The sequence below is a fragment of the Lonchura striata genome, chromosome W (assembly GCF_050655825.1).
Source record: "Lonchura striata isolate lonStrDom1 chromosome W, ASM5065582v1, whole genome shotgun sequence".
Lineage (NCBI taxonomy): Eukaryota > Metazoa > Chordata > Aves > Passeriformes > Estrildidae > Lonchura > Lonchura striata.
Window position 1 is genome coordinate 14,918,998 of NC_140743.1, and position 15,568 is coordinate 14,934,565.

At 41.0% G+C, this 15,568-nt stretch overlaps 1 protein-coding gene and 1 pseudogene across 5 annotated transcripts in view; one reads left to right on the forward strand and one right to left on the reverse strand.

Annotated features, from left to right (window-relative positions):
* LOC146763083 (SMAD family member 2-like) overlaps positions 1-15,568 on the reverse strand; it is a 151,677-nt gene that overhangs the window by 81,726 nt on the left and 54,383 nt on the right. For 3 of the 5 annotated variants that reach the window (XM_085571250.1, XM_085571251.1, XM_085571252.1), the window contains 5 exons: positions 14,449-14,538; positions 13,116-13,309; positions 12,488-12,622; positions 9,384-9,458; positions 7,648-7,701 (listed from right to left, as the gene is read on the reverse strand). In XM_085571250.1, coding sequence (XP_085427376.1) covers positions 7,648-7,701; positions 9,384-9,458; positions 12,488-12,622; positions 13,116-13,309; positions 14,449-14,538 — 548 coding nt within the window. The remainder of the gene's footprint in view (positions 1-7,647; positions 7,702-9,383; positions 9,459-12,487; positions 12,623-13,115; positions 13,310-14,448; positions 14,539-15,568) is intronic. The other 2 variants (XM_085571254.1, XM_085571253.1) reach the window with 2 other exon arrangements.
* On the forward strand, positions 719-2,692 carry LOC146763084 (uncharacterized; annotated as a pseudogene).

The following is a 15,568-nucleotide window of genomic DNA, read 5'->3' on the forward strand; positions in this document are numbered from 1 at the left end:
TCGAGGCTTGTCCTAGGTTGACTGTATGACACCTTTATCCCCAATCGTCTGCCCTGTTTATGTTGAATAATAAGTTATACACCTTTAAGATTTGTTCCAGGAGTAAAAGGGGGGGTGAAGAAGCGCGGAGTTTGTTTTCAAGAACTGCACTCGCTCCTCCACATTCCTGCTCCTGGACTGTGTTTTGCTTTTTCCTAGCTAGTTTTAGCTAGCTGAGGCAAAGAAGTTCCCTGGACTGTGTTTTTTTCCTATTCTTTGGACCTGCTCTGGACTGAACACCAGAAGAGCAGCAGCAGCTCGTACCTCTGCCCAGCGGGCCAGGCCTGGGCCGTGGCATTTCCAGTGCCGGAAGGACTGATCAGAGACTGAGTGAGCCCAGCTGAAGCCCGGGGGATTTTTCTGAGTTTGTCTCTCTCGGAGTGGCAAGAAGTTTTATTGTTTAATACTGTTTAAGTCTGCTTGTTTAATAAACAGGTTTTTTCCACTTTTCTCCAAAGAAGTATCTTTCCCAAACTGGTTGGGGGGAGGAGCCAATTGAATCTTCTTTCCTAAAGGAACCCTTTTGGGGTTCTTTCCCCAAATTTGCCCTGAACCAGGACAAATACATTTATTGGCGCCCAACTACCGGGGCTCAAAAAAAGTGGAAAAAAACTTTATTCCTTTACAGATTGGATGTTGGTTGTGCTTATTTTGTAGTGGGTTAAAGCAGTCAGTAGCCATGTTGCTTACATTCATAATGTCTCTTGGGGTGGAGGCCTTCATGTGGTTCTGGTCTCCAAGCTTTTTTGAGGTTTTAGTACTTTTCACTAGGATTCTTGTCCCTTACACGTAGTTTTTACAGTAGAAGAGCACGGATTAAAATAGCTATTGGGCTGGGCTTGGTGATAGTGATTTATAAGGTGCTTGTAAAGATACTGGAGTCTGTTCAAGATATGCATAGTTTATGGTTTTTTTGTCCTACCCTGCATCCTAGTTCCAGTAGTATGTTCTTGGAGTTTATTAGCAATTGCATCCGGTTTGTTAGAGGAGCAGGGCATGAGGTTTTCCAGCCCCTCCTTTCCTTCTTCTCTTTTGAATCTGTTATGTCACTTTTTCAGAATGTTCAGTTTCGCCTGAATGTTAAAGAGACCATCTTTCTGGTATCTATTCTGGTAAACTTCCTTTATACATCCTGCAGCTTCTCTAGAGTGAAGGCTGAGATGTCCAGAAGAGCTGATGAAACCCCTCACCCAGGTGTGGAAAATCCTGAGTGGTGTGGAGAATGGGAAAATATGGGCCAGACCCTGAAGGAATTTTCTGATCCTGTAGAGTGGGATTTTCCACATGAACAAATTCAGAACCCAGCTGAGGGGGAAATACATGAAAGAGAAGTGCCATGATGACTCTAATGAGGAAAGGATCATTGCAATAAGCTGGGCCTTGGCTTATGCTTATTGCACACTGCTAGATACTGTAGGCTGGCAGACAGAGGCAGGGGGGCAGGGAGATAAACCAGCAGCTATCCCAGTCACTCAGGCTGCAGACAACACACCAGTTACTCAGGCTGTAGCTAAGTCAGACAGTAACCCTAAGCCACTGACAGTCGCTGCGGGAAAGAAGAAAAGCAAAACTGACCAGCCAGGGACTGATGATGATGATCCACGAGAAGGACCCTTAAAACTAATTACCGACACAAAAGCTGGAGTAGGGCAACTGAGGCAGGATCAGAAGCCCTTCTGAGTCCTATTCCTTGAAGGACTTTTGTGGCCTAAGAAAGGATTACACTCGATGACCTGATGAGTCTATAATTAGTTGGTTGGTCTGTCTTTGGGATGCTGCAGGCGAGGCTACAAATCTGGATGGTAGTGAAGCGAGACATTTGGGATCCCTGTCACATGATCCTGTCATTGACCAAGGAATGATGAGGGGGGCTAACCCTCACAGCCTCTGGGCACGGGTTCTGGAAAGTGTAGCACAAAGATACCTGTGTGCAGATGATCTTTACATGCAGCAAACCCAGTGGAAGACTATAGAACAAGGAATTCAACGCTTGAGGGAAATGGCAGTGGCAGAGATTGTCTTTTTGGATGATGTAGATACTGTAAACCCAGACTTGGTACCGTGTACATCTGTGATGTGGCGAAAACTTGTAAGACTTGGGCCACATGAATACGCTTCTGCTGTAGCAATAATGAAGCAAGATGAGGGTGAGGAGACTATGCTCAATATGGCAAAGAAGCTCCAAGCATATGCAGATGCCATACATGGCCCAACCCATGCCAGAATTGCAGCAGTGGAAACATGTCTGCAGAAACTAGAAGACAAGATAGAGGAGAATCATAAGAAACTCAGGGAGAAGATGAAAGGGGGTTTTCTCCAAGACTCAGCAATACAGATCAGAGGTCCTGGTACCCAACGCAGACGTTCCCCAGATGGGGAAAGAAGGTACATCTCACAAGCTGAGCTGTGGTTCTTCCTGTGCGATTGTGGAGAAAACATGAGGAAATGGGATGGGAAACCAACTGGTGCTCTGGCACAACGGGTGTGTGAATTGAAGGGAGGCAAGACTCCGAAAGGAAGTTTCACCAAAAGGGAAGCAGCTCCAGTGACCCATAATCAAACTGCCATATATGATGATGATGACGATATTTTCGATCCCCTTGAAGGAACCTCCAAGACATATGCCCCAGGAAAGAAGGATAACCAGGCTTAGAGGGGCCCTGCCTCTAGCCAGGTAGAGGCTTGGGAAAACCGTATTTTTTGGACTGTGTGGATTTGTTGGCCTGGCACATCAGAACCACAAGTATATAAAGCTTTGGTCGACACTGGTGCACAGTGTACATTAATCCCATCAAAATATGTGGGGGCAGAACATGCTTCTATTGCTGGTGTGACAGGGGGATCACAGTACTTTACTTCAGTGGAAGCTGAGATCAGCCTGACTGGAAATGAGTGGAAGAAACAGTCCATTGTGACTGGCCCAGAGGCCCCATGTATTTTAGGCATAGACTTCCTCCAAAGTGGGCATTTCAAAGACCCAAAGGGACTCAGGTGGGCATTTGGGATAGCAGCTGTAGAGACAGAGGGCATCACGCAATTGAACAGCTTACCTGGACTATCATAAAACCCATCCACAGTAGGACTCTTGAAGGTAGAAGAGCAACGAGTACCAATTGCCACCTCAACAGTGCACCGCCGGCAGTACCGAACGAATCGAGATGCCGTGATCCCCATCCACAAAATGATCCATGAGCTAGAGAGCCAAGGGGTGGTCAGCAAAACTCACTCACCTTTCAACAGCCCCATCTGGCCTGTGCATAAATCTGAAGGAGAATGGAGATTGACAGTGGACTACCGTGCATTGAATGAAGTGACTCCACCACTGAGTGCTGCTGTGCTGGACATGCTGGAACTCCAGTACGAGCTGGAGTCCAAGGCAGCGAAGTGGTATGCCACTATTGATATTGCTAATGCATTTTTCTCCATTCCTCTGGCAGCAGAATGCAGGCCTCAGTTTGCTTTCACCTGGAGGGGCGTGCAGTACACCTGGAACCGACTGCCCCAGGGGTGGAAACACAGCCCCACCATCTGCCATGGCCTGATTCAGACTGCACTAGAAAAGGGTGAGGCTCCAGAACATCTACAGTATATTAATGATATAATTGTGTGGGGGAAGACAGCAGCAGAGGTGTTTGAGAAAGGAGAGAAAATCATCCAGATTCTCCTGAAAGCTGGTTTTGCCATCAAGAAGAGCAAAGTCAAGGGACCTGCTCGAGAGATCCAGTTCCTGGGAGTGAAGTGGCAAGATGGACGGCGTCAGATTCCTACAGATATCATCAACAAGATCACAGCGATGTCTCCACCAACCAGCAAGAAGGAAACACAAGCTTTCCTAGGTGCCATAGGTTTTTGGAGAATGCACATTCCCGAGTATAGCCAGATCGTGAGCCCTCTCTACTTGGTCACCCGCAAGAAGAGCACTTTCCAATGGGGCCCTGAACAGCAGCAAGCCTTCACCCAGATCAAGCAGGAGATCGCCCATGCGGTAGCCCTTGGCCAAGTCAGGACAGGACCAGATGTGAAGAACGTTCTCTACTCTGCAGCCGGGAGCCATGGTTTGTCCTGGAGCCTTTGGCAGAAGGTGCCTGATGAGACTCGAGGCCAACCACTGGGATTTTGGAGTCGGAGCTATAGAGGGTCTGAAGCCAACTATACGCCAACAGAGAAGGAAATTTTAGCAGCCTATGAAGGAGCCCAAGCCGCCTCGGAGGTAATTGGCACAGAAGCACAACTCCTCCTGGCACTCCGACTACCGTTGCTGGGGTGGATGTTCAAAGCAAAGGTTACCTCTACCCACCATGCCACCAATGCCACATGGAGCAAGTGGATTGCCTTTATCACGCAGCACACCCGGATTGGAAAACTGAATCGCCCTGGGATTTTGGAGATAATTACAAACTGGCCTGAAGGTGAAAACTTTGGTCTCGCTGATGAAGAGGAATTGACACATACTGAAGAAGCGCCACCATATAACCAACTACCAGCAGAGGAAACATGCTACGCTCTTCTCACTGATGGTTCTTGCTGCATTGTGGGAATGAAACGGAAATGGAAAGCAGCCGTATGGAGTCCCACACACCAAGTTGCACAAGCTACTGAAGGGGAGGGTGGATCAAGTCAACTCGCTGAACTCAAGGCCGTTCAACTGGCCCTGGACATTGCTGAAAGAGAGAAGTGGCTGAAGCTCTACCTCTACACTGATTCATGGATGGTAGCCAATGCTCTGTGGGGCTGGCTGGAGAGGTGGAAAAAAGCTAATTGGCAGCGTAGAGGAAAACCAATTTGGGCTGCTGATGAGTGGAAAGACATTGCTACCTGGGTAGAGAAGCTACCTGTGAAAGTTCGCCATGTAGATGCCCATGTTCCCAAGAGCAGAGCCAATAAGGAGTACCAAAACAACCAGCAGGTAGATCAGGCTGCAAAGATAGGGGTGTCAAACATAGACTTGGATTGGCAACACAAGGGGGAATTGCTCTTAGCATTATGGGCCCATGATGCCTCAGGCCATCAGGGTAGAGATGCCACTTTTAAGTGGGCATGAGACCGAGGGGTGGATTTAACCATGGACAGTGTTTCCCAGGTTATCCATGACTGTGAGACGTGTGCTACCATCAAACAGGCCAAGCGGGTGAAGCCCCTGTGGTATGGTGGGCGATGGTTCAAGTACAGCTATGGGGAGGCCTGGCAGATTGACTACATCACACTGCTCCAGACACGCCATGGCAAGCGTTACGTGCTCACCATGGTAGAAGCCACCACTGGATGGTTGGAAAACTACCCTGTGTCTCATGCTACAGCCCGTAACACCATTCTGGGCCTTGAGAAGCAGATCCTTTGGCGGCACGGTACCCCTGAGAGGATTGAGTCAGACAATGGGACTCATTTCAAGAACAGTCTTATCAACACCTGGGCTAGGGAACATGGTATTGAGTGGGTGTACCATATTCCCTACCATGCACCAGCTGCAGGAAAAGTGGAGAGGTACAATAGACTGTTAAAAACCACCTTGAAAGCATTGGGTGGGGGATCTTTCAAGAATTGGGAGCAGAATCTGGCAAAAGCCACCTGGTTATTTAACACCCGAGGCTCTACCAGTCGTCTGGGCCCTGCCCAACCTCAGCTTTTGCATATAGTAGATGGAGACAAAGTCCCAGTAGTGCATGTCAGAGGTTTGTTAGGGAAGACAGTGTGGATCAATTCTGCCTCAAGTACAGACAAACCCATTTGTGGGACCAGGTTGTACATGGTGGATAATGCAGAAAGATGGAAAAACACGATGTGCACCTCAGGGAAATCTGATTGTTGGGTGAGAACTATGTGTAAATATCACTGTTTGCTGAATATTACTGCCATTGTCTGTGTATAGCTGTATATTGGATGCATAATGTATGTGTTTGTAGGGTTTGAATATATATATTAGTTTTAGTAGTAAGCTGACGATATGGGGATAAGGGGTGGAATGTCCTAGGTTGACTGTATGATGCCTTTATCCCCAATCATCTGCCCTGTTTATGTTGAATAATAAATTCTACACCTTTAAGACTTGTTCCAGTAGTGAAAGGGGGGGGAAGAAGCGCGGAGTTTGTTTTCAAGAACTGCACTCCCTCCTCCACATTCCTGCTCCTGCACTGTGTTGTCTGCGGACGGACAGACAGCGAGACAGAGCTCTCCTTTGCTTTTTCCTAGTTAGTTTTAGCTAGCTGAGGCAAAGAAGTTCCCTGGACTGTGTTTTTTTCCCTTTCTCTGGACCTGCTCTGGACTGAACACCAGGAGAGACGCAGCAGCTCGCACCTGTGGCCCAGCATGCCGGGCCTGGGCTGTGGCATTTCCAGCGCCGGAGGGACTGATCAGAGACTGAGTGAGCCCAGCTGCAGCCCGGGGGATTTTTCTGACTTTGTCTCTCTCTTGGAGTGGCAAGAATTTTTAGTGTTTAATATTGTTTAAGTTTGCTTGTTTAATAAACAGGGTTTTTCCACTTTTTCTCCAAAGAGGTATCTTTCCTGAACTGGTTGGGGGAAGGGGCCAATTGAATCTTCTTTCCTAAAGGAACCCTTTTGGGGTTCTTTCCCCAAATTTGCCCTGAACCAGGACAAGGCTGAAAAGAAATCTATCTGCCCTGCTACTTGTCTCTCCAGAAACAACAGGTGTTAGTCTCCACAAATTATAGTTTACTTGCTGTCATTTTTACCTACTCCAGTAAACATAATGGAATTTAGATTTTCACACAAAGGAAGAAGGAAGGGAAGGAGGGGAAGAGGGGGTGATCTAATCTGACCACAGCTCATTTAGTTCAGTACTTGCATTTTGTTTGGCAAAATTATTAAACTAATGCTGCTGTGAGTGCCAGATGTTGAGACATTTCTGTTGCTTTTCTATAACTTACATTTTGGCAATGTTAAAAAAAAGATTAAACTATCAAACACTGAACCACACAAAGAAAAAATATTAATATGAAAATTATATTTTCTTATATTACACTAGATATTATACCATGTCTATCTAAAAGCAGTTCTAAGGTCCCTATGAAAGCTCAATATCTTCCCTGTGCATCTTCAGCTTTCCCTGAGCTGCTTCCCCTTTTTACCTACCCTCATTACTTACTAAGCGTTCTGAACAGCATTTTTCTATCATCATTCCTTAAACAAACCCAGGGGAATCGGATCTTCCTGAGGCATTTATACAAATACACAGCAATGGCACCTGATCAAAGCAGGTGGGCAACTAATGTGGAAGCAATGATTGTGTTGCGGTTACAGGTGAAACAGTACAAGAGAAGAGTAGCAGAACATATATACAAGGGAGTCAGCAAGTCTGGGCAGCACTATGCATTGGATAACATCCTTTAAACTATTTATTTTATAAATGCTAGTCCTGCACACACAACCATATTATTCTTTTTCTTTGCTAGGAACTCAACAGTTACAGAAATAGAGTAGTAGTTAAGAAGTTATTTACCCAGCCCTATTATATTTATCATCAGGAAGCCAACCCAATAGTCTCCTCCTAATACAGTTCTTAATTTTTTTAAAGTATGTTTTCAGTTTTAATGTAATATATACATAAAGAAGAGTCATCACACAGAAACAATTACAAGAATTTCCAGCTTACCCAGGCTATGATTAACTGGAGAAAGACTACTAGGAGACAGCTCTGCTGGAGATCCTGTTGAAGCAATACAGATTGTTTCAGAGCAAATTACTCTCATTAGCTCAGATAAGTAGGAATAACCATTATCTAGATATAGTTTTACATTTAAATTCTTTGGAATAAGAAACCTCAGAAATACTAACACCACTTTTCCAGCATATCACACACTTATTGTGAATTAAGACTGCATTTAATTTTCCAGACTCATGGGACCTTACCCCTCCTCATAAACCTAATTAACATCTTAATGTTGTATTTGGCAGAGCTTTCACTTCATGCACACTCTGTGAACACAACTTTATGTGCTTCTCACAGAATCATAGAATGGTTTGGATTGGAAGGGACCTTCAAGATCATCTAGTTCCAATCCCCCTGCCATGGGCAGGGACACCTTCCACTAGACCAGGTTACTTAAAGCCCCATCCAACCTGGCCTTGAACACTTCCAGGGATGGGGCAGACACAGCTTTTCTGGACAACCTGTGTCAGTACCTTACCACCTTCACAGGAAAGAATTTCTTCCCAATATCCCATCTAACCCTACTCTCTATCAGTCTGAAGCCATTCCCCCTTGTCCTATCACTCCATGCCCTTGTCCAAAGTCCCTCTCCAGCTCTCCTGTAGCCCCTTTAGGTACTGGAAGGTGCCCTAAGATCTCCCTGGAGCCTTCTCTTCTCCAGGCTGGACAACCCCAACTCTCTCAGCCTGTCTTCATAAGAGAGGTGCTTCAGCCCAGTGAGAAGGTAGTGACTTCTTCCCAAATTCAGTGGAAAAAAAGCTAAGAAAAAGTGGATGAAACAAGCAAGATATTGCCTCTATTCTTAATGGAGAGTGTTTATCTCTAGAAGAACAACCTGGATTTCCTCATTTGAGGTTATTATTTCCTGGAAGAAGGAAGGAAAAAATTTAGAAAAACATGAACTCTCCAACACAATTTGTGCACTTGTAGGCAAAATACAAAGAGGCTTTGCACAGAATCATTCCTACAATGATTGCTGATATCAGGCTTTTAAAATTAAGGTAGCCATTATCACATAGTGGGAAAATATTGCAGTTCTTTTGGAAACTGGTGCAGTTGATTTCACTTAGTTAAGTGAAAAAGATTGCTAACGTTAGCTAACCAAATACCTTCAAGTCTGCCAGCAGAAAGCAGGATGTTCTTATTCAGCATATTAATTGTTCTTTGACAGTCTAAAGCCAACCACATTATCTAGAAACTCTTTCATACAAAGGCACAGATGCCTCATATTTCTACTACTCTTTCCATTGACCCTTCTATACAAGAACTATTTTGAAACATGGCAGAAGTGATAAGGTGCCAGAGGTAAGAGACAGGTTCTCAAAATTCAGAGTCTGTAACTTGTTTCGGCTAACAGACACATTTGCTTCAACAAACCTGTTTCCAAAAGGTAAAGTTTGGGATGGTTAAAACAAATCAACTATTAAAATCTGATGAAGACTTAATTAGACTTGTATGTTTTTATTACAAAACAAATGTAATGTACTTAATATGGCACAGAATGTTTTTGAAGCATTCCCTTAAAAAAATATTAATTTGTTCACTAAAGACTGAAAGTGATATTTTAAGCAGAAAACACCAGGTTGTACAGTGGAAAACTGCCATCATCTTTCAGGCTGAATTCATGCTGCTATGCAGAGGGATCACAGCTAGTGAGCCCAAGTTTTGAAAGTAGTTACCTGTATCCATGCTTTGGTTCAACTGCTGGTCATTTGTTTCTCCATCTTCACTGATGTATCCTGGAGGTGGTGTTTCTGTCAAAAAAAAAACAACTAAGCAACTAATGGTTCAATGACTGAGGAAATTTGTACGATTTAGCATTTGGAGTTTTTCTAATAAAGTCCTCATGAGCTCCATTCAATACTTAAATACTTTATTAGAATATCATTTTGCCATCTATTTCTCCTTCCAGTAGGTCTTCAAACACATTACTTGCCTTAATTGCCTATGCAAAATGTATAATCTCTTTTATGCCAGTCAACTGTTCAAATGTGTTATATAATTAACAGATAATATTTGTCATTTCCATTTAAGACAAGATACTTTACTAGAATAAGTAACAGTTTTGTAATTGTGATCAACAGCTTTCACATTTAGTAGAATTACAAATGAAAAAAAACCCATACCATATCTGGTGACTTGCACAAAAAAAAAATTATCATGTGAGCTGTCTTAATGTACTATAATGTACTAAAACCATCAGATCAGATACCCTCCCATGCCTTATAGATTTGAAGGCTACTTTTCAGTTCAATTCCCAAATCCATTTTCCTTCATTATCTAAAAATTTCACTCAATAATAACCATATTATTTAACTAGTTACACTGCACAAGCTTTATTATCATTATTACTTCCAAGCTCTATTAAAACAATCATCTATTCTTTTAACTAGCTTTCTTTAAAGATGGAGTTTCAGTAACCAAAGTAAACTCAGAAACAAGTTTGAAGCATTTTGATACTAGAAACTTTGCCTAATTCAACAGAATTATCTTCAAAACCCATAAGAGTATGCATATTTATTTTCTCCATTCAAAAGGTACTTTGTAATCTGGATAAATTAACCAATTGCCTTTCAGGAAATAATTTTCTTTGAACTGGGCAAATGTCTTTTCCTATATGGAGTTGGACTTCGATGATCCTTGTGGGTCCCTTCCAACTCAGGATATTCTATGATTCTATATATTAAAGGCAAAACCTGTATTGCTTTAGTGAACGTGTTTGAAGCTAACTATGTCTACAATTGCCTTAGAATTGTCTCTGAGACATCTGAGGGATTAAGTACATTTAATTACATTATTATAAAATAGCAGAAATTTAAAGCTTTTTGCCTAAGAATTAAAATCAAATTATATCAAATATCATGTCTGAGATTTACAGCAATATATTAAGGCCAGAAGAAAGTCAGTGACAGGAAACTAGATTAAGTCAGCTGATTTTAAAAAATTAAGCAAAATAATTATCATTGGTTCACTGTAAAACTAATGAGTTATAGATGTGACAAAATTCAAATGAAAACTTAAAAGGACGATTAAAGGAAATCTTCACTATCAAGAATTATGATAACAAAAAATCATACTAATTTTGAACATTTTTATTGAATTCATTGTGATAAAATGGACTCCACCCTTCTCCAAATTATTCATTATAGTTAAGGCCACAACCATGGTTGTAGGTCAATAACCATTTCAAATCCAACCCACGCCTCCTGTTTCCAGTTGCTAATCTAGAGTCTTTGGCACAGATTATTTTCCATAACTAATCTCTGTCTGAAAAGAGATTTCCTCCACGTAGTAGTATTAATTGAACATACAGCCCCAACAGCCATCCTGCACCTTCACGACTGCCATCTTCCCAGTTGTAAGTGAAACCAACCTCTCTGTAGACCACTTACTGAGACAGTATTGCGGTGCAAAGCTACCACGGTCTTAGTTTGGCCTACCCCTAAAGAAAATGGTCCTCTGAAGCAGGCTGTCAAGACACAGAAGACTTATCAGAACCTAGCTAAGTGTTCAAGATTAAGTCAGCAAGGTCAAATAAAGTAAGATGCCATGAATACAACAGGAGGGTGTCAGTGACAAAGATAAGGAGGCAAGGTGTGGTTAGCTGCATAAACATTTGAAAATCATGTGAATACCCACAATCACCTTGAACAAACTTCCTGCAAATAACTACCTAGCTACTTTAGCTCATTTCCATAGCACTGGATTTGCAAATGGTAGCTTTCCAGTAAATTGATAGGAAATGGTATCAAAAGCCCTCAGATTGAGTCAAAAAAGGCATACATCAGTTAGGAAAGCAGCACCAATTTCTATCCCCTTAAATTGCTCTTTAACGATCTGCTGTCCCTAGGTGGCAACAAACATGGCCCAGATTAAACAGATGAGAACAAATTTACTGCATTTTTAAATGCCATTTCAATTCTTGGATACATTTAAAGAAAACACAAGCAATGACCTGTTTAAGACACATCAATACAATTTCTATATTGCACATATTTGAGTTTCAAGTACTGTTATTCTTCAAGAGAGTCTAGATCTGAATTTTCAGCTTGTTTATAATATAGCTGCATTAAACATTCATGAGAGAAGTTCAGCTTTACTTGGTTTTACACTCCAGGCAACTTCCTGAAGGGATAGGAAACACAAAGTTGGGGCAGGAAACAAAGTTCACTGATTTTATGTTTCAGTAATAGTACCAGGTTTTGGGTGCACTGTAGCAGGTTAGTCTTGGGGTAGGGAAGGGGCAAAGAAGAGAAAGAAGGAATTCTTTGATTTCAATATTGTTAGGTTGCTCTTTCATACTAAAAAGACAAAACTGTGCACACAATAGTAACAAACACACAAAGCAGACCTTGATCAATTGTGGACTACAGATCAAAATACTAAGTCACTGATTTGCAACTTAAAGTTTCTCCACAAACTACATGTGGTGAGATTGAGTAGTAAACTGCTGCTCAATCTCCAACACACAGCATTTGGCAACCCCTATATGCGTGTAAAACAGATTGAAAACATAGTACAAAGGTCTATTTTTCACTCATTAGCATTCTGAATCTTAAATAAGCTACTGAAACCAAGTAAGCAATATAGTTTCACACAGGATCGTGTTCTGCAAACAGCAATGTTCAGGCATTTTCATTGGAACTAATACATAAAATCAACTAGATCTAACTTATTGGCACATTGTGCAATTAATTTGATCACTTAGGAGCATAAAATTACCATCTTTGTTTCAGCGTCATAATGTCAAACATACTGTTTACAGTGAAAGTTAAGAAAATACCTGGTATGTAATTGCTCTGTGGTTCAATTCCAGCTGGAAAGTTAGTGTTTTCAGGAATGGAATGGGTATAGTCATCGAGAGGCGGCAGTTCTGTTAGAATCTCAGTGTGCCGTGGCACTAGTACAGGAGGCAAGACTGGAAAAGCAAAATTCGAAGCATTGGTAACACCCTCAAAATGCACGCTTCTGTGAGCTAAAAGGAAAAAATATCTATCTAAACCATCTAACAATTTCTTCAGATGTTTTGAAATTTTCTGAATCTCAGTACTGCTACTATTACAATTGTACTGCTAGTGGTAGAAACAGATTCCTGAAGTGCCTCTTGAGTAAGACTATTCCACATTAGCAAAGGTGAATCATCTCTGTTCTAATTTTAAGTCTGGGTCATATTTAGCCATCTGGAAACTACTAGTGGTCCTGGAAATGTTTATCGGGGTAAAGGTATCTTCATATTCATAAAGATTTTTCAGTAATTTTACTATTAAAAATTATCGGGGTGGTTTTCTCAAAAGCTGTATCTCTAAGAATCTTGTACTTTTGTCAAGAGAAAGCATTTTTCTCATTTTCACTTATAACATGCTGATCAAGTATGTACAGATGCTATACAAAGTCAGAAGTAGTCTTCCTACCTGGTGTCTCCACCCTCTGGTAGTGGTAAGGGTTTACACATACTTCATCCTTTTTAAGATTAAAAGCATATTCACAGTTTTCAATTGCTTTAAGTTCATGGTGACTGTGAAGATCTGGCCAGCGCCACAAACGACAGTAAATAACATGTGGCAGTCCTTTACGATGAGATACCTGTAGACGGCCATCGAGAGATCTGGAGGGAAAAGATGTTAAAAAGTTTTTACAGACTGCATGCTCTTAGCTACTTAAGCAAGAGTGTACACACATGGGATGGGTAGTTTATTCATTCTCAGAATTCAGTGGATTGATACTGCTAGTGACATTTATACTCTTGTTGAAAGGCTTCAAATATGATAAAAATGATCATATCAGTAATCTCTTAACTTGTATTTGAGTTGCTCTAATCAGTGGCAGTTAAATTTAGAATTCATTAAAAGCCACTTTACCTCCAACCAAATATTTAGGATGAGTTCTTCATATATTTTTTTAAATGCAGAAGAGAGTTGTTAAAAAAAAAAAATCACACACTTAATGGTCCCTTCCACTACTAAATCTCAAAGCTTTGCTGTGGCATAGATGCTTTATGGCTTTAAGTTTAAGAATTCCCAGAGGACTGTAAAAAAGCCTATAAGCAGTCAGCTGCCCAAGTGATCCACATGGCAGTATAACTGCAATGCAAAAAGCATGAATGCACATCTTTTAAAGACTGTACAGTTTATCTTCTTGACTTCATCTGCCTTACTACCAGCTGAAATAATTTTGCTAATTTTAAGACAGACTGCATATACTTACACAAATGCAGATGTTTATGATTGTTATGGGATGGGAGACAAACCTCAATACACAAATCAAGTAATGTGACATGAAAAAATAAAGACCCTGTTTAGAATCTGCCTGCCATTAACTACTGAAGAATTTACAAACAATTCTTTAGTAGCTCATATCTGAGCCAATTAGCAAGATTTAACTGAAAGCTTGTGACATACAAAGCAGTTTAAATACTTTGTAAGATTAGGCCTAAAGAATCAAGCTTCCCAACGTTATTAATATAAATACCAAATCATATTAGAGCTTGCATTTAACAAGTCTTCCCATTCTTTCAATAGCACTGTCATGAAAAATCAATATTGCAGAATTAGAATTTTATTGGTCAAACCATCAGCTGAAAACACTTGGATTTCTACACTGGCAAGCAAATATCTTAAAATGCTGTACCACGAGAGGCCTAGGAAGTAATTTAGTCTATTTTACAGCTAAAGCATCCCATTACAGACCCTCCAAAGCCAATCCCTCCCACAAGATTTCTATGATGCAAGAGGGCAGAATATTCACCTGGTTTGTTCAGAGAAGCTGTAAAGGCCTGTTGTATCCCACTGATCTATCGTGTTTGGTGTACTCAGTCCCCAAATTTCAGAACAAGTGCTGTGCATAATAAATTGAAAACAAAAACAAAAAATTGATATGAATATGGAACATGGTTATTCAAAACACTATGGTGTCAAACATGGAAAAACATACAGAATACTTCCTTTCACATAGAAGATAGAGCATTGTTAGACTTGCATTTAGACTGACATCTCATGCTGTATTTTCTATATGAAGGAGGCTATCAAAATGGAACAAGTGATTCAAGGTAAATGATAAATGTTTTTAAAAGTTGAACAAGTTCTTTGCTTTTAAGTAGTCAGTACAGTTGTAACATTACTTAAAACAGGCTAAACTTCTTCAGCCTAGCTCTTAAAAAATTCAGTTTTAAAGGGTAGTTTCTGGGATTGTTTCTTGGGGTTTTTTTGTTTGTTTTTAAACATAAGTTTCCCTAAGACTTCACACAAATGCCATGTATATCTGAAACTGAACATCACAATCTAACTTTCAGATACCACCACTTAAGCACTAATCTCATTCTCCATGCACATACTAATTTGCTGCTTTCCCCAAAAGAGGAAAATTCAGACTTTAAAGAAAAGCACATCATAGCCAATACTTCTCACTGTTTTCTGTACTCTCCTTGATTAAAGAACTAAATATTTTTTTCCACAGTATACAAAACACAGAATGCTTAACACAGTTTTACAGTATAGCGTTTTAGGATTCAACTACAGGATAACAAACCTTTAATTGCTAAATCAAGAAGGAGGAAAAGAGAGACAACTAATTTTTTACCAAACGTTCAAGGACAAGATCACAACAGCAAAGAAAAATAAGCCTTCAGTCAGAGGCACAAACTAAAAGCAGCATCAGATTTAAACAAAGCAAGGAAACAGCATGGGTTTGTAAACAGAAAGCAGACTCAGAAGCATAAATCCAGCTCAGCTCTATCACAGACTTGCTCTGCGATCACTAAAAGTGGACAGTTTGTTTTTATATAAGTGGCGTACAACTAGATTTCGCACCTCAGAAATTATGAGAATTTGGTTCACAAGCAACTTACATCTCTATTTCCTAATTACAG